The following is a 21,740-nucleotide window of genomic DNA, read 5'->3' as shown; positions in this document are numbered from 1 at the left end:
GTAATACCAGCTCATGGATTCAAAAGATGCAAGCTTTTTACCTAACGAGAGAATTCAGCGATTATGTCTTTTAATGTGATGACACTGTTCATAGACTGATTTTATTTTTAAGCCACTTGCTGCATGACCCTCCAAGTAGACCTGTGGCTTGAAATAAAGAAAATGCAGGAGAAAGAATGCTATAGAAACATTTGGTGTGTTTTTTAACATTAACAGTTAAGATTGGACCAGCCACCTTTCAGGCTGACCCCTCTGTTGCTATCACTTCTGGCCCAGTTCTCTCTAAGATCTAGGAAGCATTCGGATCCTGTCCATTGGAATCTTTCATCAAACATATTCACATGCTGATGGGCCAGGATTTGATTCTCTGCACTACATACACTTCATGGGTTATTACTAACTGGCTAATCATGAGCAACTTTTTGTTTGTTTCTTTTGAACAGACCCCCCCCCCCTCCAAATTCCTCTTTCCTGCACATTAGGGACATCCTCATGATTGTTTAAATGTAAATCTCTGCTAAATTCTTTTTTTTTTCAAGATTTATTTATTTATACAAGAACTGGGGTACAGGACAGAGGGGTGGGAGGGTGAGAGGATTCACCAGAGACTGAGCAGGGAGCAGAACAGGCACACGGACCAAAGACACCGCTGAGGGGAGCAGCGGGCGAGGCAGGAGAGGTCTGCCACACCATATGGGTTTCTCCCTGGCCATCCGGGAATCAACCCTGCGCTGCAGAGGCTGCTGACAGCTTCACAGCGCGGCGCCCAACCCACTGTGCCATCACACTATAGCCTAGACATTTTTCTGAAAAGGACTTGCCAAAACTGAAATTCTTTAGACATTTTACATAGTCTCACTAACTACACTGAAATTGCTGTCTGAATCTCATGGGGAAAGATGTTTTTTCCTTTTTGTCATCTCTCCTTTTTATATTTTTTACTTTGTATGGATAATGCACCTGCCTATATATTTTATATATGAGGGCAGCCCATTTGTAAATTGAATGCATTTTACACAATCTCACTAATTACGGTGAATTTCTGTCTGCATCTTACAGGGAGAAACACTTGCTCTTCTTTTTCTTTTCATCTCTTCTTTTTATATTTCTTACTTTGTATACATAACATACACACCCATGCATTATTTACTGAGGATAGCCCATTTATAAATTAAGAGCACACTGAATTCATTAGGTTGTAATGGGGCTGGTCTTAAGTGGTCCACTATGTGTATAAATATTTTGGGGAAAATGCTGTGTACATTTTGGGGCAATGGTTATGCATAATTATTTATTTATCAGGGAAACTTTTTCTTAAAGAGCCAATATTTAAAATTTAATCAAATGTTCTATGTCAATAATAGAAAATGTACTTTATTGTGACTTCAACTATTTTTCTTATACCTTATCTTTTAATTTAATTGTTTCCACTGGATACATGCTAGGGAAAAAAAAAAAAAAGAAAAGCCTGGAATACTACAGTAAATATTGTTTGCAAGCCCTAGTCCATATGAAGTTATTTTTCCTTGACCTACTTTTAGACACATTTGGGATCATTTTTAACTTCAAAAAAGGTTAAAAACCTAAGTAGAAAAAAAACTTTCTTAGGAATAAAGCTAAGAATACTCTTCTCATTCAAATATATTATCAACTACTGATAAGCAATTATAATATTGGGGATGACAGAATTATCTCTGTTTAATGTCATATTACAAATGAAAAGAAATATTTACCATTAGAAATTACTTCTAATGAAACCAAGAATTTCTCAAAATATTTAGTATGACATGTTATAAAAATTTACCTAATCTAGTCATTTTTAAAATATCTTTTGAAAAATGACTTTCTTAAAGTTATTTTTAAAATAGTTTGTGTTTAATACACATTAAAAAATGCCTCAATTATTTTCTTCAATCACTGCTGAAAATGGGGAAATTTTTATATGTTAATATAAAAGGTTTTGTTTTGTTTGGAATTAATGGTTGCTTGCATTTGCAGTTCTGATTGTGCTATTTCTAAATTATTAAATCTGCCGAATTTTAGACATGCAGCTGCCATTTTACTGACATTAATGTTATAGAAAGGTTCTGTGAAATTATTACTTTGTGGCAAGGATACTTTTAAACATTGTTTCTACAAAGGTAGGTTGAGTTCATTGTAAATAGTTGTGAAAAACACTGTTCAAACAATATTAAGATTAATTTTCTATAAGTGGCAATATTTATAAATACTTGAAATTGTACATGTTGATATTTAATGATGAATTTACATAAAATAAATTGACCCCTCGCTCTTAAAAAAAAAAAAATGCCCATAGGTCACCTGGGTTCACGAAATGAGCCAATAGCCCAACTCTACATTCACCCAATGAAAGTAGCAACCAGAAGATGGTAGACTCTAAGGAGATTAGTTGAGTCTATCACCATGACAACCTGAAGCCAGGAAGCCTAACACTGGGGGTAGAGTATTTAAAGGGAAGCAAAGTGTGTAAGCTGGTAAGGAAGGGCAACACTAGAGAGAAAAGTCCCCACCACACAGAGTTCCAAATAACTTCCAGACCTTTCCCCAGAACTATAAGGAGGGGAAAGGCACTGGAGTTTGAATTCAATCATCAGCGTTCTGTGATCCAATTAATCACACCTCTGTACAACCAACCAGAGGGGACCTTGAGAGCTTCTTGATTACTAAACAAGTAGAATAAGGGGAAGAATCAAGAAAACATGGAAGCTCTGAGTCCTTTCCCACACCTTGTCCTGTGCATCTCATCCATCTGGTTGTTCTTGAAGTATATTCAGTGCCTGAGGTTTGTAATAAAAGCAGTAATCCTGTGAGTTACTAGTGGGTTTCCTGAATTCTGTGGATGGCTTTAGCAAGTGTTAATAGAAACTGAGAAGGGGGTCCTGGGAACCTTTGGTTTATAGCAAGATGTTTTTGTCCAAGCAGAAGCAAAGGGGAAAATCTGAACTTGCAACTTGTTTCTGAGTGAAGAGGAATCTTGAGAGACTGAGTCCTAACCTGTGGAACCTGGTGCCGCCTCCAGGTAGATAGTGTCACAACCGCACTGAATTGTGTCTGAGAATTGCTTGTTGGGTGAGGAAGTCCTCACACACACCCATGTTGGAATTTGGCCCAGGAACCCTTTTAGGCACAAAATTAAGAATTGTCCTGCTTGCCAAAAGAGAGACATGGCATCAATGACCCTGGGGCAGATTCTCTGCCATCTGGGAAATGAAGTTGAACGCTATTATTTTCTTAAATATATAAATGCTGAGCACATAAAAGATATCCACACCAAAATTACTAATATTTCCACTTACAGAAATTTAGAGGGGCAATGGAAGCCACAATCAATCACTACAAAAATGTGTCTTTTAATCTTGTTTTTAAGACCATGACAGGAATTTGCTATTTGTTATAATGCTGTGCTATCATACAAACAATTGAAGAATTGAACATTTAGAAATAAATATTTTCAGTTTAATAGATAACTAAAAGTATTTCCATAGCAACGTGTACCATTATGATGATATTATTTTCCCATATGATACAATTTCGTGTGGGCTGCAATAAACAGGACAAGTTAAAACAACATGAAAGGCAAAAGCAATCTGTGCAAATATCGGAGAGAGAACAGCATGACACTGTCCACCTTTTTGGACCCTCCCCAAGGAAAAGAAACCAACATGTCTGATTTCTGATTTTGTGTCTGGAATGGAAGGGTGTGTAGGTAGTTGAAGGGTGCTGGCTATGGAGAAAGGTTAATAATGAATAATCACAAGAGAATGAGTCTTAGTAAAATCTTTGTTCTCTTCCACAAAATGTTAAAAAGGATTGACCAGGATATTAACTTTCATTAGGAATTTGTTCTTTGGAAGTTCCTGCGTGTTTACCTTGCCTGACACAACTTTTTCCCAGGTTGGGAGATTCAAGACTGTTTGAAACCATTGGTCTTCAGTGAGCCCAGAGTTGGAGTACCACCATTCCTGAGAGGGGTGATAGAGAACCCAGAATTAGTCAGTGCTTCTCGACTTGTGTGGCCACGCAATGGTTAAATGTCCTTGATCTTTGCAAGCTGGTGAACCCATAGACAAATAATGAATTTTGCTGCCCAAACTAGATTACTGATGCAAGACTCTATAAAGAAACTCATAGAAGGCTATGTTCATTCACTCATTCAACCAACACTGAATAGAAGGCACTGTGTTGGGTACTAAGCGTGAGTTTTGCTTTCTAAGAGTTTGCTTTATCGAGACAAGAAAAACATGTGCACAAAAGTAACACAAAGTGGAAATCAATGAGGGCCTTGAGAGAGAGAGGTAGAGTTCTTGCCAAAGCGGATCTGGATGAGGGGAGGTTCCATGAGAATTCAAAGGGGAAAAGGAGGAGCTTGCACTGGACTACAGATGCATTTCCCTCCCCGGTGGTAAGAGTCCAGAATGGCCTAAGATGGCCTTCTACGCCTGGTGCAAGCTGACCAGGTCTTTGGCTTCTGGGACTGTCTTAGAAGAGAGTGAGCACCCACATCCCAGCGGGCTTGTCAATGGAACGTACTTTGTTCATGGTCAGCCAGCAGTTCTCCAATGCATTGCCTTGTGTCTCGGAGAGCTGCAAGGCCGTGTTCAGGAAGAGGTTGCAGTTCTGTCCATCTCCCATGAGTATACAGACATAAGACATCAGGTGATACAGCCTTGGGTAGAAGACAGGGCCAGTGGTAGCTTGTGCCACCAGACTTTCCAAGTTCTAAAGAGAAAACAGGATATTCCAATCAGAAAGAGGCCCTTGACTACAACTTTTTCCTCCCCAGATGATTGGAGGACATTACAAGGATAGAAGCAATGTTACAGAGAGACACGTAGAGAGTAGTGGAGATCAGCTGAGGAGTGTCAGGCTTCTAGCTTCTGTGGCCCACCCAGACCGAGAATAAGATGGACATTAGTGGGTTTCATGGCAGCCCTTGCCGGCAACCACTTTTAAAAAAACAAAAACATTTTCTTTTAATTAGCCAAGCAATCATTATTCAAAATTGGGGGAAGTAGGGCACGTAGGGGATGAAAAATACAAAAAATAAGAATCATCTATAAGTCTCGCATCCAGAAAATAAATATTTTCAACATTTGGGTACATGGTTTCCCACTTTTTAGTTTCTCTGCCTATCACATATATGCGTTTCTCTCTCCTCTAACCTTTCTCTCTCTCTATCTCTCTCAGCCACCACAAATGGGATCATGCTAATCAATGAGTAACACTTTTTCCCCCCTCATTTAACATCAGATTATGAACACTTTCTGATGACATGATTCTTTTACCTTAGTGCTCACAAATGCAAATGCTGGCAGGAGCCAGGCAAGTAACATTAGGAAGCAGTTTAGATGGAGCACAAGAAACAGAGGGGTCCTTGTCACAATGTAGAAGGTGCGTCCTATCTTAGTGTCATCCCTTGTTAACTCCAGCTAATAGCTGCCCATCAGGAATGCAGGGCTTGTATTTAAAAATACTACAATTTTTGGGCCTCCCCAGTGGCGAAGCGGTTGAGCGCTGGGTTGCGAAGCTGCCTGCAGCCTCTGCAGCGCCAGTTCCATCCCCGGCTGCTCCCCGGCCACCGGAGGAGGGTCCCACATGGCGCGCAGACCTCTCCTGCCGCCCGCTGCTCCCCTCAGCAGTGTGCTTCGGTCCTTCTGCCTGCTCTGCTCCCCGCTCTGGCTTTGGTGAATTCTCTCACCCTCCCGCGCTTCTGACTGCACCCAGTGCTTGTATGAATGTATGTATAAATCAATCAATCAATCAATAAATAAATCTTTAAAAAAAAAAGCTACAATTTTTAAGAGTCAGAAAATCAGATTTTTTAAAATGGGAAATATCCGAATGTATAGATACATTATTTTTTTTTAAAGATTTATTTTTATACAAGAACCAGGGTACAGGCCAGATGCGCGAGAAGGTGAGAGGATTCACCGGAGACAGAGTGGGGAACACAACAGGCAGAATGACTGAAATACACTGCTGAGGGGAGCAGCAGGCGAGACAGGAGAGCTCTGTTGAGCCATGTGGGATTCTCGCTGGCCCGACGGGATCAAACCCGCACTGCAGAGGCTGCGGACAACTTCACAGTGTGGCGCTCAACCGCCTGTGCCACCAGGGAGGCCCTAGATACATTATTTTGACTTAACCAATCTTCTTTTGAAGAGCAATCTCTGAGGTTTTATTTTTTTTAAACTGTAAACCTGAGATTAACATTTTTATAGATCAATGTTTATTTGCTACCTGATGATTTCCTTAGGACAATTCCCAGGAGGAAAATTATCGCGACAAATGATGTGCCTATTTTAAAGCTGTTTATGCATACAGCCCTCATGCTTCTAGAAAGTTTATGAGATTTCTTTGGAGTGTTAATGTGTTTTTTCTCATGTCGTTGCTAATATGATGGTCTACAAAGCAATGTCTTATTGTTTTGTGGCTTTTGCTACAATATTACAGACGTGGGATCAAAACATTGTTTACCTGACTAACCTGTTACCTACCTATTTAGTCAATCAATCATTTATTCTAGAAATTAAGCACCCATTGTGTACAAGGCATTGTTCTGTGTACTGTGGGCAATGCAAATTTTGAGTTTGCATTCATTTATTTTCTTGCATTCTTTCTACTCCCCACCCCCCACCCCCACCTCCCTCCCACATCCCTCCTCAAGCTTCCTACAACTACCCCCTTTTCCAATTCAAATAAACCACAAATTCCTTGGGGAAGATGGTACTTTATTCATATTTATTACTGTATTTTTAACCTGTACTGTCTTTAGGATACCGAGTCTTAGCACATTATGATTCATTAAATAAAGATGTACTTTTTAAAAATTGCCTGCTAATTTATCTAATCTAGATTTTTACATATTCCATTGGCTAAAAATGTGATGAATCTTTATTGATACTCAATTAATATTTAAAAGTGATAATGACAACCAACTCACTTGTCCTAGGTAATGTACCTGGTATTTGAAAGGAAAAAGAGAAGTTGGAATGGATTATATTGTGGTCAAAAATCTATTTTTTCCAAACAACATGAGTTAAGCATGTCTGGAATCCTTCCTGAGATAGTATTTCTATCAAATTCTATGCAAATAATGTTCATGTCCCAAGTGAGAACCTGTAGGATGCATTGTGAATCAGAAATATAAATACACATTCTATGCCAACAAGTACAGACCTTCAAGCACACAGTGATCACAATGAACTTTTATGTTTTCAGAGGCAGGGATTTATAAGCTGGTGTGAACACGTGGCGGAAGAGCTGCTGGGGCTTGTATGGCACTAGAGCTGCAGTCAGCGGGCCCCAATGTGTCCAAGTGGAAGACCTGCCCTTCACCACCACAGGAATGAAGCAAAACTGACCACATAACAATGTTCAGAAAATCATGATTTACTACCCTTCATTGGCCACAAGATGCCTTGTTTTGAAATGTTAAAGTGTTAAATGTTTTAACACTTTAAAATCACCAGCATCTGATTCTGCTCATAATCTAAAGGAATTTGGGATCAGATTCTTCCTTAAACCATGAGAAAGAAGCTCAGCTGACACTTTGATCTTAGTTGTTAAGACCCCCGAGCAGGAAACCCAGGCAAGTGAGTGTAAACGTCTGACCTGCCAAACTGTGAGATAAGAAGTGGGTGTTGTTTAAGCTGTTACATTTGTGATAATTGGGGGTATGACCATAGAAAATTAATACAACAGTGCTTAGTTTTTAAGCAAACGTCTAGCCATCCCAGAAGCTAGCCCTTCATTCTCATGGGGGTTTGCCCACACTGGCCAGCAAACTTTGGGCACCAGGTCCAGTTTGCTCAGCAATAATACCCAGTATGTATTACATATCAATGAAATATATAAAATTTCTGTGTTTAAAGGTTTAAATACCAGGATATCTATTAAAAGAACAGAAGAATACTACCTAAAGGCTCTATTCAAGAATAATCTGTCAATATAAGAGTATCTCTATTAAACAAAATACTATGTTATATTTTAGTAGTATAGAAAGCATTTTCATGGCAGGAAATTAGCCATAGTGTATTTTATTTAATAGCAAGTTTTAAAATGGAAATGTGTGGGGACACACACACACACACACACACACACACTACACAGAAAAGCACCTAAAAATTGATGTTTCCATATACCCGAAGTGGTTATCTCTGAGTATAAGGTTTTGGGCGTGTAGGGTCAGGAATGACACAGAGCAGGTTTTCTATGATCCCATGCAGACCAGAGTAAAGGAGGAGAGTCCTGGAGCCCTCAGTGGCTTTTTTGCAGGCTTTTATTTGGATTTACCAGGTACATGGCAGGCAGGAGTGCTGGGGGGCTGGGAGGCTGGCAGTCCTCCCAGCCCCCAGCAAGTCTTTACTCTTTCTGGGCTCTCTGGCGTTCTCTCTGCTTCTTTGCTTCCCTGATTTTCCACTTCTCAGCTTCTGCTGCTGCTGGCATCCCTGTGACGCCACCCTTAAAAATCCAGTCTCTCAGCCCAGGTGTATCCACTTCAGGTGGCCGTCATCAGGCATGCATTGAGGACCAAAAGGTTCCCTCATCTATCCTAATGGCGGGAGGGCAGAAAAGCCTGATACCTTTCACCTACCCTACAGCCCACCCCCTCTGGGTTTTCTGCCATACAATCTACATATATACAATTTTCTTGGCAAACAAACAATGCAGCGATGGCCCACAAAAGCAAATACATCACAATATAACAACAAAATACAACAGAACACAAGTCCCAGCAGGGCCCCAACCTAGTGGCCAAAGACAATTATTGGTACCAGCAGATGAGCCACCAAATCTGCTGCGAAGGCACTGCTCATATGAGGGAGGTGAACCACTCATGGCATCTACTGTAACACACCAGGAGCCGTCAGGCTTCCTGGCCTTCTCTGGCTGTAGTCTCGGCAACAAGCCACACACAGCGTCCACCCCCAGGATGCACTCACTCCTGGATTGGAGATTCTCTACTCTTTGAGGGTAATCACCCAACCCTCAGGGTTTCTGTCTGCTGTCACTCCAACATTAGGCTTTCATAGGCACCAATGCGACGCACAGACCCCTGCACTCAGGCCAACACACTGCACAAGCACATGGATCAGGGATCCTTGGATACAAGCTCTACATTCGGCTTGGGCTCCACCCCAAGCCACGTTCCGCACCCATCCCCCAAGGACGGGTTCCTCAGCTCCTCACCCTCACTCGACAACGAGCATGGCATCAACCAGAGGTGATTTTACGAGACTCACTGGCCTTCCTCAGCTTACTTAGTGCTGAGCAGCCACTCAGGGCTTCCCAAACTTAGCATCAGCACCAGCTTTTGCCTTCTCGGTTGGCTTTTCTCCTCTGCCTAGCTGCTGGACATACACAGGCTGCTTTTGGCCACTGAGGCCCACTGGCCACCCCCAGATTCCCATCTCCGGGGGTGTACAAACAATCCTTCCCCAGGGTCCCAAAACAACATTAACTTGCCAAAGTTCTTCTGCCTTCTGGCGGGATTGTCAGCCCAAGTACATCAGTCCAGGTCCATTAGGCCTTTCCCTGCCATCAGCACTGGCGAGCTCCGAATCGTGGCCCTCTCTTCCCCAATGATTCTAGCTGCCTCAGGGGTCGTTGGCTGGTCCTCTCGGGCATCTCCTTCATGTAAGGTCTCATCCCGCAGCTCCTGGACCTTGTCCCTCTCCTGTGCCGCCATGATGCCTCCAGGTCTTCGGAGGGCTCCATATCCGTCTGCATGGATCATCTTGCCGACTTATGCCAATTGTAGGGTCAGGAATGGCCACAGTGTAGGTTTTCTGATCCAGTAGACCGGATAAAGGAGAAAAGAGTCCTGGAGCCCTCCGTGGCTTTTTGCAGGCTTTTATTTGGATTTACCAGGTACACGGCAGGCAGGGGTGCTGGGGAGTCGGGAGGCTGGCAGTCCTCCCAGCCTCCAGCAAGTCTTAACTCTTTCTGGGCTCTCTGGCGTTCTTTCTGCTTCTTTGCTTTCCTGATTTTCCACTTCTCGGCTTCTGCTGCTGCTGGTATCCCTGTGACACCGCCCTTAAAAGTCCAGTCTCTCAGCCCAGGTGTACCCACTCCAGGTGGCCGCCATCAGGCATGCATTGAGGACCACAGGGTTCCCTCATCTATCCTAATGGCGGGAGGGCAGAAAAGCCTGATACCTTTTACCTACCCTACAGGGCGACATAGAGTTCCTTCTACTTTGGGGAGAAGGGCGTACCTTCAAAACCTTGTAATACAGCAGATCATTCAGTGTCATTTCATTATAACATTGATGAAAAAAAAAACAATTTTTGGCCAGGGACACCATCTCTGTGGGGTTTGCATGTTCACCCCATTTCTTTGTGAGTTTTCTCTTGGGATTCCAGTTTCTTCCCACATCCCAAAGACATGCATGCGAGGCTCACTGGCGTATCTCAATTGTCCCAGTCAGTCAGTCAGTGTGTGTGTGTGTGTGTGTGTGTGTGTGTGAGATGCCAGTGCAAATGGAGGGAACATGAGACTATGGTCAAATTGGTTTTGTTATACATCATTTTAAGTCAGTTTCTAAGAACTGACTGATGTTACATGATTACTTACTATAGAAATATGTATAAAGTCTGTAATCAGAAAAAATAATTATCACAGGAGATAGAAACCATTTAAGGACTGATTTGCACTGGAAGGAAGAAACTAGACCTCACCTTGAGTAGCTCAACACCAGTGTCCTGAGCATTTGCAGATTGTTCGTCAATTTGTTTTTGCAGGTAGAGAACCTGTGCCTCCATGTACCTACTGATCCCTTCACTGTAAAGAGCTGTTGGAGTTCTTCTTGGCACTAGATTTTTAGCTCTATTAGAAAATATGTGGAACTTGTCCCAATCCTGCAGTCTGGCATACCTGCACCACCACAAGAATACAGAAAATTCAGTATCATTTTGGGGATTGACTGATTTTCTGAAATGGATTTCTCTGGAGGTGTAGTTCCTAGTACCTGGGCTTCTGGAAGCTGGCTGCCTGCCTATCTGCAGAAATTACAGTAGTGCCTTTGATTCATGGCTTCAGTGACTCATGGTCAATCATGGTCTGAAAATATTACATACAATATGGTATTGGGGGGAGGTGCAGAAAGAGACCACATGAACTTGACTTAACTACAGCACATTATAATTGTTTAATTTTATTAATGGTTATTATTGTTACAATGCCCACTGAAGTGTGAGAAGCACAGGCCCAGGCCACAATTGTTAAAAGAACTGTTCCATGTGAAACAGGGAATAAGAAATTAGAATGATGTTTGAACTTTAGAGTCCTTGCATTTTAACTCTCAAGGGCAAGTTGTTTTTTTTTTTATTTTGAATTTTAATTTCTTTGGACTTTAACTAGCAGGGTAAATGATTTTTGGATTTTCATTTCTCTCAGGGAATTCTGTAAGTGGAGGCGATTTCTGTTCAAATTTGGACTGTTCTGGTTTGTGGTACTTTACACAGGAATGTCTTCATATTGGCATTTTACCTCATCACAAAATCTCTAAATAGCAGACAACATGGCTCCATATATGATTTGAGGTGGGAAATAGGATAGGGAATGGCTTTCAGTCTTGGGGATAACTGTGGAAGTAATTTAATTAACCTCTGGAACTTCACTGTTGATCTACTTCTTGAAGGCAAAGCCAGAGCTACAGATTTACTAAGGTAGGAATTGAATAGGTTAAAGGGATTAAGCCCAGACTTTATGAGTTGGGGGGAGTACAGGGGAGTACAGGGGGAGGACTCTTCACTCTGTAAGTTTCCTAACACATAAGGGTGGTCAAAGTGCCACATCTCTTCCCTGCTGCACTTGCTCCTCCAATCATAAGGGGTGACTTCCTTGGCTGGTGGCTTTTAGAGAGGAATGAGACAGCTGGCACAAAAGCCTGCCCTCCTCCTTAGTCTTAGAGTCAAGGAGGCCCACAGGGAGTGCGCTACTGCCCTTCTGTCTGCTGTGCGGTGGAAAGAGGCCAACTTGATGGGGAAAACCTGCAGCTCTCCAGCACTGCCTGCTGCTGAGTGGGCAAGTGTAATCCAGTGGTGTGGTATTAGGAAGCCCACTTGCCTGCAGATATAATCCATAGTCTCCAATGTCAGCTCTACCACAGTGGTTTTCCATATGATTAGATCTTGGGGGTAGGTGGGCAAATGATGCTATGAGTCTCCCTCAAATCCCACACCCCTCCGAAGTAAGTACTCTTCTCTTAATCATCTGTACTCCCCCACCATGACGTGTGCAAAATCAGTGCTGGTTGCACTGAGCTGATTATACTTTTCTGGCCTTGGTTGAGGGGAATAACTAGATGATCCCCAAAGTGTCTCTCAGTGTAAGTCTACTCTGAGACCCTCAACCTGTTTATGAGCTATAAGTAAATTTATAAGTTACTTATGAGTAATAAATATTTTTCTTTTCCTTTTTTCTTAAACCTCATAGAACTCATTGTCAGGATTCAGCATTTTCAAATTTGGGGATTTAATGATATGCAACAAACACATCATTACCAGATAGCTACACACGAATAAAGTCCCAGGAGGATTCCACTGTGGAACTTGAGGATTCTGTTGTCTTCATTTTCTTGTACAAATTCCAAACACTCTTCAAATGTCCTATAAATAAAGCCTAAAAAAGAAAGGAACAGGACACTTTTGCGGGGGTTGTCAACTCTTAGGCCTGGTAGTCCCAAGAGAATATCCCCCCTTTCCCACAGGGGGAAAGCCTTAGTCTCTGATTGCTTTATGAATCCAAAGGGTCTGCTGGATGGCAACAATCATGTGACTTTGCTGCCCATGTTTGCTGAGTTCCAGCCTTGGTGAAAGCTTGTGCATATATAATACAATTCCATAGTATTCACCAAGTTAAACCAGCACTCCGTGCTCAAATCCAACCTGTGGGCCTTAGGGCAAACAGGCCTTCATCTGGCCCCCATTTTCCTTTATTGGCATCCCTTTTCAAGATCAGATTTGGGGAAGAGAATGCCCAGGTTGGCCCCTCTGATTTAATATGTACACTGTAGGGTGAATTATTGTCAGGCTTTTCTGCTCTCCTACCATTAGGATCGATGATGGATCCCTGTGGTCCTGACCTGATTGCATGCCTGATGGTGGACACCTGGAGTGGGGTGTGGGCATGTGTAGGTGGGTTCACCTGGGCTGAGAGACGGAGCTCATAAGGGTGGCGTCACAGGACGCCAGTGGAGCATAACCACCAGAAGAGAAGCAGAAGAGTGAGAATGAGACCAAAAGAGAATGCCGGAGAGCCCAGAAGGAGGCCTGCCAGCCTCCTGGCCCCATGGCACCCCTGCCTGCCATGTACCTAGTAAAACCCAATAAAACCCTGAAAAAGTCACTGAGGGCTCCAGGACTCTCCTTTATCTATCTGCATAGGATCATCGAGATTCTGCTCCGTGCTCTTCCTGCCCCTACATACACCAAGGGCTGCCCTTTGGGTGTAAATTGAAGGCTATCAAGAAAGAACTTGTTTTCCAAAGTGCGGACTGCCACCAATGCCTGGAATACTCATGGTAAGTGATCTAATCCTTCACTCTAAAGCACAGTCTCAAAGTGTATCCCATTAAAAGTCAAATACCCTAGTTAAAGGCATATAGTAAGTTACTGTCAGCTACTGTTACTTGGTAAATATTGATCCAGTACTTTAACTAGAAGTTTATGTCCAACGGTTCTTTTAGATTCTTCTACTTGTTGATGCCTTACAATTCTTGTCTCTTCCAGATGGTTCCTCAGATCATGCTGTCCCCTTGCCTGATGTATACCTCTTTTTCAGACTGAAATTCAGTGGTCTCAATGCCTCAGCGTTGACAACTACCCCACCCCGAATTTCTAGTAAATTCTAGTAAATTTCTAGTCAGGTTACCAGAATAAAGCATGATGTCCAGGCAGACAAAATAGAAAAATGCCTTGCTGTAGATGTGCTCTTCTGCTACAGAGAGATCCCATAGCCACCCCAGCACCTGGATCAATTGCCTGGGTCTATGGAAAAGGAAGGTAATGAGATTAAGGGGTGGTCAGGAAAAGAAGATGAAATTCAGTCCTGGTTTAGTCTCAGTCCTGCCCAGTAATTCAGAACTAGATGGGAGCCTTCAACAAACTTCTAAATCCATCCTTAAGTCTCAGACTAGTTCTGTGTTCAAGCTGTCTTTCAAAGACCTCTATATCGGGGTGACCACAGTCAGGCTCATTTGGCCTGCTCTCTATTCTCATTTGCTTCTGCTAGGAAACATTTCCCTTTTCTTCCACCTGGCACTGTTGGAGTCCTGATTCCCATAGTGAGGATGGCTCCCTGACTCACCTCCAGTTGCCCAGCAGATTAGAGATGATGCTTGTGAAAGTTGTCTATGCAAAGAGCAGTGGAACCCAACAATGATGATTATCAGTCCCATCATCATCTGGGAAACCCTACCTCTCTTCTCCACCCTTCAGCTGAAACATTCAATATGACTTTCTCCCCCTAATATTTTAGGAAGTACTTTAAGATAAATACCTGCTTTTCAAGAAGATAGATCTACTAAGCCAGCAGAGGACATGACGGTGTTTCTTGGGATTCCGGAGCAATGTCCACATCTTGTGGGCTCGAGAGCCTGGGAAGAAAACACTTCCAATGTATTTCTGGGTATTACTTATGCCTGCATGACCCTTCTTGCCCCATCAGCCCATACCTAAATCAATGGCCAAGTCCAAGTGACCCATTATGAGCTTGATGTAGCTCAGTGTATCAGCCACATATGACACAATTTCAATGCCCTCGGCTTTCAGGGGGAGGTTGAAGATTTGTTCCATGGCCATAACTTCATATTTGAACCACACGCCCTGGTAGCCGGCCAGCTGGTGGTACAGCGAGTAGTCCAGGTAGGCCTTAATGATCTGAAATGACAACCATGGAGGAGAGAAGGGGCAAGATAGAGATGGAAGCCAAAGCAGAAAGCCAGGGACATCACCCAGTGTTCACAAGTAATCATGTGTTCATCAACTTAGGAACAGAGCTGTGATTTGGCCAACACACAGGCTCAAATAGAGAAATTTAACTGGGTTTCTGCCACCTATTTACTGGCTTGCTCAGGACAAGGTTACTGGCTCCTCTTGCCCACAGTCCTTAAAACTTAAATTTTGTGAAAAAGAGAAATAATCGTTTGTATGTGTGGATATATGATTACATAGGCAAAGGCCTGGAAAGAGTCACTCCCAAGTATAAATAGTAGTTGCCCGTTTGGAGGGGGATGAAAAGATTTGAAGGAAAAGAAGGACTTTACTCTTTACATTATGCATTCCTGGGATGTTTAATTTGTTATAACAAGTTTATGTTAGTTTTATTATTTAATTCTAAAAAGGTTGGTTTGGGTTAGTTTGGCTTGCTTTCTTAAAAACTGAAGGACTAATTCTAAATTTAATTGGGAGATTTAAGAGAAACTAGTTACTCTTTACATAAATCTTTAAAATAATAAAATTGCTTCAGTCTATAAGATCTTAGGGAGAGAAAAATGTTCCTATTAAAAAGCAGTTTATTATTTAAAAAAATACATAAAAATTGCTTTAAGAGATACAATAGAAATACTGAATCCCTAGTGGTGGGAGTGTTGGATGTTGTGGTGGGGGAAGGACTTGGGAGAAGAACTTTTTCAATGGAATTCTCCAAATCTCACAAAATCACACAAATTCTGTCTTATAGGCAGTTCCATAGGGACTTATTAAACCGCAATGCTGATCTTAGGAAATTCCTTTATTCCTGGTTTAAACCACAAAGTTGATTCTAGGAAATTCCTTTATTCCTGGTTTAGAACATGTTTCAGATAATCCTACCAGGAGGACAGAATAGCCAAAAGTGGCTATCTTCTGAAGGAGATAGAATTGTTGGGCAAAGGAAAAAGCCAAAGGTGCAATCAAGCCTAGGGTTTCCTGGATTTGGACCAAGACAATGGAATCCAATTACTTCACTTCATGAGGAAAATACAAAATTATGCAGTTTGCCAGTGGTCACATGGTGGATGAATGGCATCCTAGAAATTATTCCCCCAGAGTCACTCTGGTTCCTTCTATCACACTGCACTGTAGACTTCACCTGCTTTTGAACACCCAAGGGAGCACTCTCCTGGCTGGCTGCTCTCAATCACAGCCATCTTGTTAACCAGTGTCTTTCATTCACTTCCCAATTTTGACTTCTTCATTTTACCCTCTCTGCCACCCCTCCCCAAATCCACCATGTTTTAGAAGATAGCCCCAAGTGTGGAAAATTAAAGCATTTCACTCAATAACTATTTTTTGAGCCCCTACTATGTGCCTGACACTGTTCTAAGAATCCAGGGGGTGAACAAGGTGACAGACAAGGTTCCTGCTCTGACAGAGCTTACGGGGTAATCATAGGGGGCACAGACCACGTACTAACAAAGGAGCAAACAAGAAATGTCAGATGGTAATGAGAGCTACTGAAATAGGGTGACAGGTTAGAAGTGAATAAGGGGGGGCCTCCCTGGTGGCGCAAGGGTTGAAACGCAACCTATGAGGCGGTCCGCAGCCATTGCAGCACCGGTTCAGTTCCCAGCCAGCCAGGTAGCAACCCACATGATGCAGCAGACCTCTCCTGACTCACCCACTGCTCCCCTCAGCAGTGTACTTCAGTCAATCTGCCTGTTCTGTTCCCCACTCTGTCTCTGGTGAATCCTCTCACCCTCCACACATCTGGCCTGTACCCCAACTCTTGTATGCATAAATAAATCTTTTTTTTAAAAAAGAGAATAAGGGTGTGACTTCAAGATGAGAGCCCCGTAAATGTTAGGGGGTCGTGTTCCGCAAACAGAGGAAAGATCCAGCCAAAGACTCTAAGAAGCAATTGAACATAAAGGTTTGGGGAACCAAAAGAGGCCCATTACCCTTGGGTCTGGTGATTCCAAGAATTAGCAGAGGAGGATAGGTTTTGGGCAGAGGCCAAACCTGATGGATTTTATAAATACTTATCCTGGCTGAGCCAGCCTGGGTCTACTCAAAGGAACTAAAACATGGACAGATTCCAGGCTAGGAATTTAGGCTCCTCCCAAATTTATAGTGCTACTTGTCCACTTCCCTTAATTCTTGGAGAATTAAGAAATCTATTGCCTCAGATATACCCAGAATTGATGTATTTTTATAAAGGTCAGTTTCACTAGATGAGTTAGATTTAGCTTAATAATCTCATGATCTTGTCTTCTGGAGTTTTCCTCATGCAAAGAGTTCACAGTTTATGACCAGATTACTGGTTCTCCCAACATAGTCCCAGGACTGAGGGGTCCCTGAGACCCCTTCAGGGAGTGTACAAATAGGTCAAAGCTAGTTTCAGAATAGTAAGATATTTACAGGCATACCTTTTTCATGGCAATTCACAGATACTATGTTTTTTATAGACTGAAAGTTTGTAGCCTATCCTCATTTCATGTGATTGTGTCATTTTGGTAATTACTGCAATATTTCAAAGTTTTTCTTTATGTTATGGCGATCTGTGGTCAGTGCTCTTTGACATTAGTATTGTAACTCTCCACCAACAAAAAGATTATGACTTGCTGAAGGCATAGGTGATGGTTCAGATTTTTTAGCAATAAAAGATGTTTAATTAAAGTGTGTACATAACTTTGTTAGATACAATGTTATTACATACTTAATAGGCTACAGTATAATGTAAACATAACTTTTAGATGCACTGAGAAATCAAAAAAATTGTGGGACTTTCTTTATTGCCATATTCACTTTATTGTGGTGGTTGGTACCAAATTGGAATATCTCAAGATACGCTTGTATTTATGTGAGAGAAAATAATGAAAGACTTTTAAAAAGCCACCCCGCTCAAAAAAAAATCTACTGGTGTCCTGATTGGCTGATTTGTCAGTGTTACTTCTGCCTCCCATAGTCTTTGGGGTACTTTAGAACTCTCTTATGCTATAGAAAACTGACAATAATGGATATTAATTCTTCTTCATAGGAATGTATAGGTTTGGTGGAACACAAGTGATTACAGCTTTACATCCATTCATAAATTGAATTCTTCTTGGAACCAGTTGAAATAGCCTACTAATTAATGAGTTGAATAAAACCTTTGACATGACTTCTTTTTGACACAAGTTCTTTTAGTATGAGTCATAATTTTATCCTTTTAAAAGAATTGTCCTTTAACGTTTTCCTTTTTTAAACCTCATTATTTCATGAGTACATAGCGGAATTTTCCAGAGACAAGCTGTGTGATATTGCAACAGAGTGAAGGTAAAAGCAGACTGAGAATCTAGCTGTCTTCTATGAAGTCAGACATTAAGCTACTTACAAAAATTAATACCTGCCACTCTTCTCACTAAATTTTTCTTTGGAGATTTTAAATGAAAATGTTACTTATGTTACTATGTAATAGGTTTATTAGTTTTATTAAAATATTTTTAAATGCCTGTTTTTATTTCATATATAATGATATCAAGAGGTACAACCCATATAAATAAAAACTGCTTGGGGTTCCTGTGCAATAACTAAGAGTGTAAAGTGATTCTGGAACTAAAATGTTTGAGACCTGCTGGCCTGGGTAAAACAAATAAGCCCAGAGGCTTTTATTACATCCTCGTGATCTTGAATCCCAACTGACTTTCACTAGGTTTTTCTCTCCAAATGAGATTCAGAAATTTAAAAAACAGCTACACAAAACCCTACCTGGAAATCATCTTGAGTTTCATGGGCGGTGTTCACTTGCATCAGAGCGGCCAGGTGGCTAAAATACTTGCAGTGAAAAAAATAATTTAAGCTGTAGATCTGCCACAGCAAGGAGAAGCAGGTGATCTGCTGGTAGAGCTGTGCCAACCTCTTCTTCCTGTTGGATCAAACACAAAAAGGGACCAGAAATCAAGTTTTGTCATCTGCATGTCATCGTGAAGGGGCAAAGGTGAGCAGAGTCCTCACCACTGGCTTATTGGTCAAAAATGACTTGGGTTGGAGGCCGGCCTCCTTTAGTGATTGACCAGGCCATGAATTTTAATCATTTTCCCTACTGCAAAATGGAACCACAACACAGGAAGTCCTCACTTAATATCACGAGGAAACTGGCTTGAAGTGAAATGACGTATAGTTAAGCCAGTTCCCCTAATAACATCTTTGCTTTTTCCTCATCATTGTTTAAACCAAATTATTCAAAGAGCTACTTTGAGCTTTTTGCTAGAGCTACTTGGTAATGATTAATGAATATAATTTGTGTAAATCACCTGTCCCTTGTCAAGGCATAGCTATTTAAGTGAAGCTATTTTAAAAGCACATTTGTGTCACGCCACTTTTGATTCTGATGACAACCCTGTAAGAAAGGGAGGAATAATTAATCCCATAGTATATAAGCAGAGGTGAGATTCAGACAGGTTAAGTAATTAACTCAGAGTCACACAGCTTGAATGTGAGATGTCATGACTCATGCCCATCTGTCCATCTCCAGCACAGCTAGTTCACTGGGTAATTTCCTCCATATTTGCACATTGCTATCAGAATTGAGGTCAAGCTTAATGAATGACAACCTGCTATTGTCTGAATGCATCCCTCGAAATTCATATTTTAATCCTAACCTCCAAATTGTACTTGTAGGTGGGGCCTTTGAGAGGTGATTAGGTCATGAGGGAGCACCTTCATGAATGGAATTAATGCCCTTATTAAAAAAGTCTCACTGGAGCCTCCCTGGTGCCCTAGGGGTTAAGTCTCAGCGTTATGGCTGCTACGGCCTGAGTTTGATCCCTGCCCAGGGAGCTGACCCACATGGCGCAGCAGACTTCTCCTGTCTCTCCCGCTGCTCCCCTCAGCAGTATATTTCAGTAGATCTGCCTGTTCTGCTCCCCACACTGTCTCTGGTGAATCCTCTCACCCCCCACCCCACACCTCTGATCTATACCCCAGTTATTCTATAAAATAAATATTAAAAAAAAAAAAGCCCCAACAGAACTCCCCTTTCCACAATGTGAGGACATGAGTCTGCAATCCAGAAAAGGTCCTCACTGGACTTTGCTATTACTGTGACCTTAGACTCCCAGTCTCTAGAACTGTAAGCAATAGACTTCTGCTGTTTATCTGTGAGATTTTGTTATAGCAGCTGGAAAGACACACTTCACCAGTAGAATGTGTTGTTGTAAGTTGTGGTGAACTTCCTGTGCTGGAGGTAATCAAGGAGAGGATGGATAACCACCTGTGATAAAGTTTGGGTTCCTGGTCCTGGTCTCAACAGGCCATTGAATCCCCTATTTTTGAGAAAATGGAAACCTAAACAGGATGGCTGTTTTACTAGTAGTTTAACCAAACCAAGAAAGCAAAATATAATTAGAAACATTTATCAAAAAGCAGATTTTAAATAAAAGTGAGGAGGAAGAGCTCTCCTAAATGTGCTTGAAGAAATCAAGATACTTCAAATTTGTCCTCGATGACACCGATTCTGTTTGTGGGAATTATTTTGTAAAAGTTCAAAGGAAACAGAGAAGACAAAATCCCTTCTAATACAGGGTATTCATGAGGATATAGCAACTCTAACATTAAATAATGCTTCTTATTGTTGCAAGAGTTGTAGCAGCCTACTCCTAGGAATAGGTGTTCGCATCTCAGACAGAAGCTACGGGAATACAGCTACCAGTCTCTCCCAAGATGGAAGAGAGGTCTCCTGTCAGTACTTCAGGTCCAACTAGATGGCATCTCCCTTCGTATGGACTACTAGATAAGGGGAAAATATTTTAAAATTTTCATTTCATAAAACTTCAAGTACACACACACAGTAAAATAAAAAAATATAAGCCACATATATCCAACACTCAGCTTCAACAACTATCAACATTTTTATTTCATCTATCTCTCCACTTATTGTTTCTCCTTCCCCCATTCCATTATTATTTCTTCAAGTTCTTTTATACATAAAATTTACATACAATGAAATATTAATGGTGTAGCCTAGACCTATGGATATTTCTATAGTCTAGACCTAGATCTATGGATATTTCCATGTCATCCACATGGCTACTGAGATATTTAGATGGGTGGGAGGGTTTGTCTTTTGGCAAATGTCTTCAGGAGCTGCTATTTTTCTTTGGGGAGGGGACAATGCCCAGTACCTTAGCACTCAATGGAAAAGGGCTTGTGGGACTCCCTGGTAGCACAGGTGGTTGAGCGCAGTGGTATGAAGCTGTCCGCAGTCTGCAGCGCGGGTTCTATCCCTGCCAACTGGGGAGATACCCACATGGCATGGCAGACCTCTCCTGTCTTGTCCACTGCTCCCCTCAGCAGTGTATTTTAGTCATTCTGCCTGTTCTGTTCCCCACTCTGTCTCTGGTGAATCCTCTCACCCTCCCGCATATCTGGCCTGTATCCCGGTTCTTGTATAAATACAAATAAATCTTTTAAAAAAAAAACAAAAGGGCTGTGACTGGGCCTCCCTGAAATGGTGGTGAGATTCCTACTGGACCATGGAAGGCCAGAGGGTATAGTGGTAGAGGTGGGTAGAGAGAGGGCATTGGAGCTCACCTTGCAAAGGGGCAACACTTTTTGTCACTTGAACTCTCTTTGACAACAGCTTCCAGTGAATTGTTCACGGCAACCCAGCCCTGGTCTGCACATCCTGCCCCCACTCAGCCCTGCCCCCACTGGTCCCCACCCCCACCAGTAGGCCAACAGGACTCCTTGTGCCCCCTAGAGGCCCAAGCTTTGGGGCTGACCGCTGGAGCAATGTGGAGATTTTTCTCCTTT

At 41.9% G+C, this 21,740-nt stretch overlaps 1 protein-coding gene across 1 annotated transcript in view; it reads right to left on the bottom strand.

Annotated features, from left to right (window-relative positions):
• Window positions 1-3,821: 3,821 nt before the first annotated feature.
• ADCY10 (adenylate cyclase 10) overlaps window positions 3,822-21,740 on the bottom strand; it is a gene marked incomplete at its 3' end in the record, with an annotated part of 66,559 nt that continues 48,640 nt past the window's right edge. Inside the window, exons 25-32 of the mRNA XM_084250614.1 lie at window positions 18,696-18,852; window positions 14,702-14,906; window positions 14,527-14,623; window positions 13,900-14,015; window positions 12,531-12,648; window positions 10,704-10,899; window positions 4,552-4,740; window positions 3,822-3,983 (exon numbers count right to left, since the gene is read on the bottom strand). Coding sequence (XP_084106740.1) covers window positions 3,822-3,983; window positions 4,552-4,740; window positions 10,704-10,899; window positions 12,531-12,648; window positions 13,900-14,015; window positions 14,527-14,623; window positions 14,702-14,906; window positions 18,696-18,852 — 1,240 coding nt within the window. The remainder of the gene's footprint in view (window positions 3,984-4,551; window positions 4,741-10,703; window positions 10,900-12,530; window positions 12,649-13,899; window positions 14,016-14,526; window positions 14,624-14,701; window positions 14,907-18,695; window positions 18,853-21,740) is intronic.

The sequence above is a fragment of the Talpa europaea genome (assembly GCF_964194135.1).
Source record: "Talpa europaea genome assembly, chromosome: 12".
In the NCBI taxonomy this organism is placed as follows: Eukaryota; Metazoa; Chordata; class Mammalia; order Eulipotyphla; family Talpidae; genus Talpa; species Talpa europaea.
This window is presented reverse-complemented; position numbering and strand designations above follow the sequence as displayed.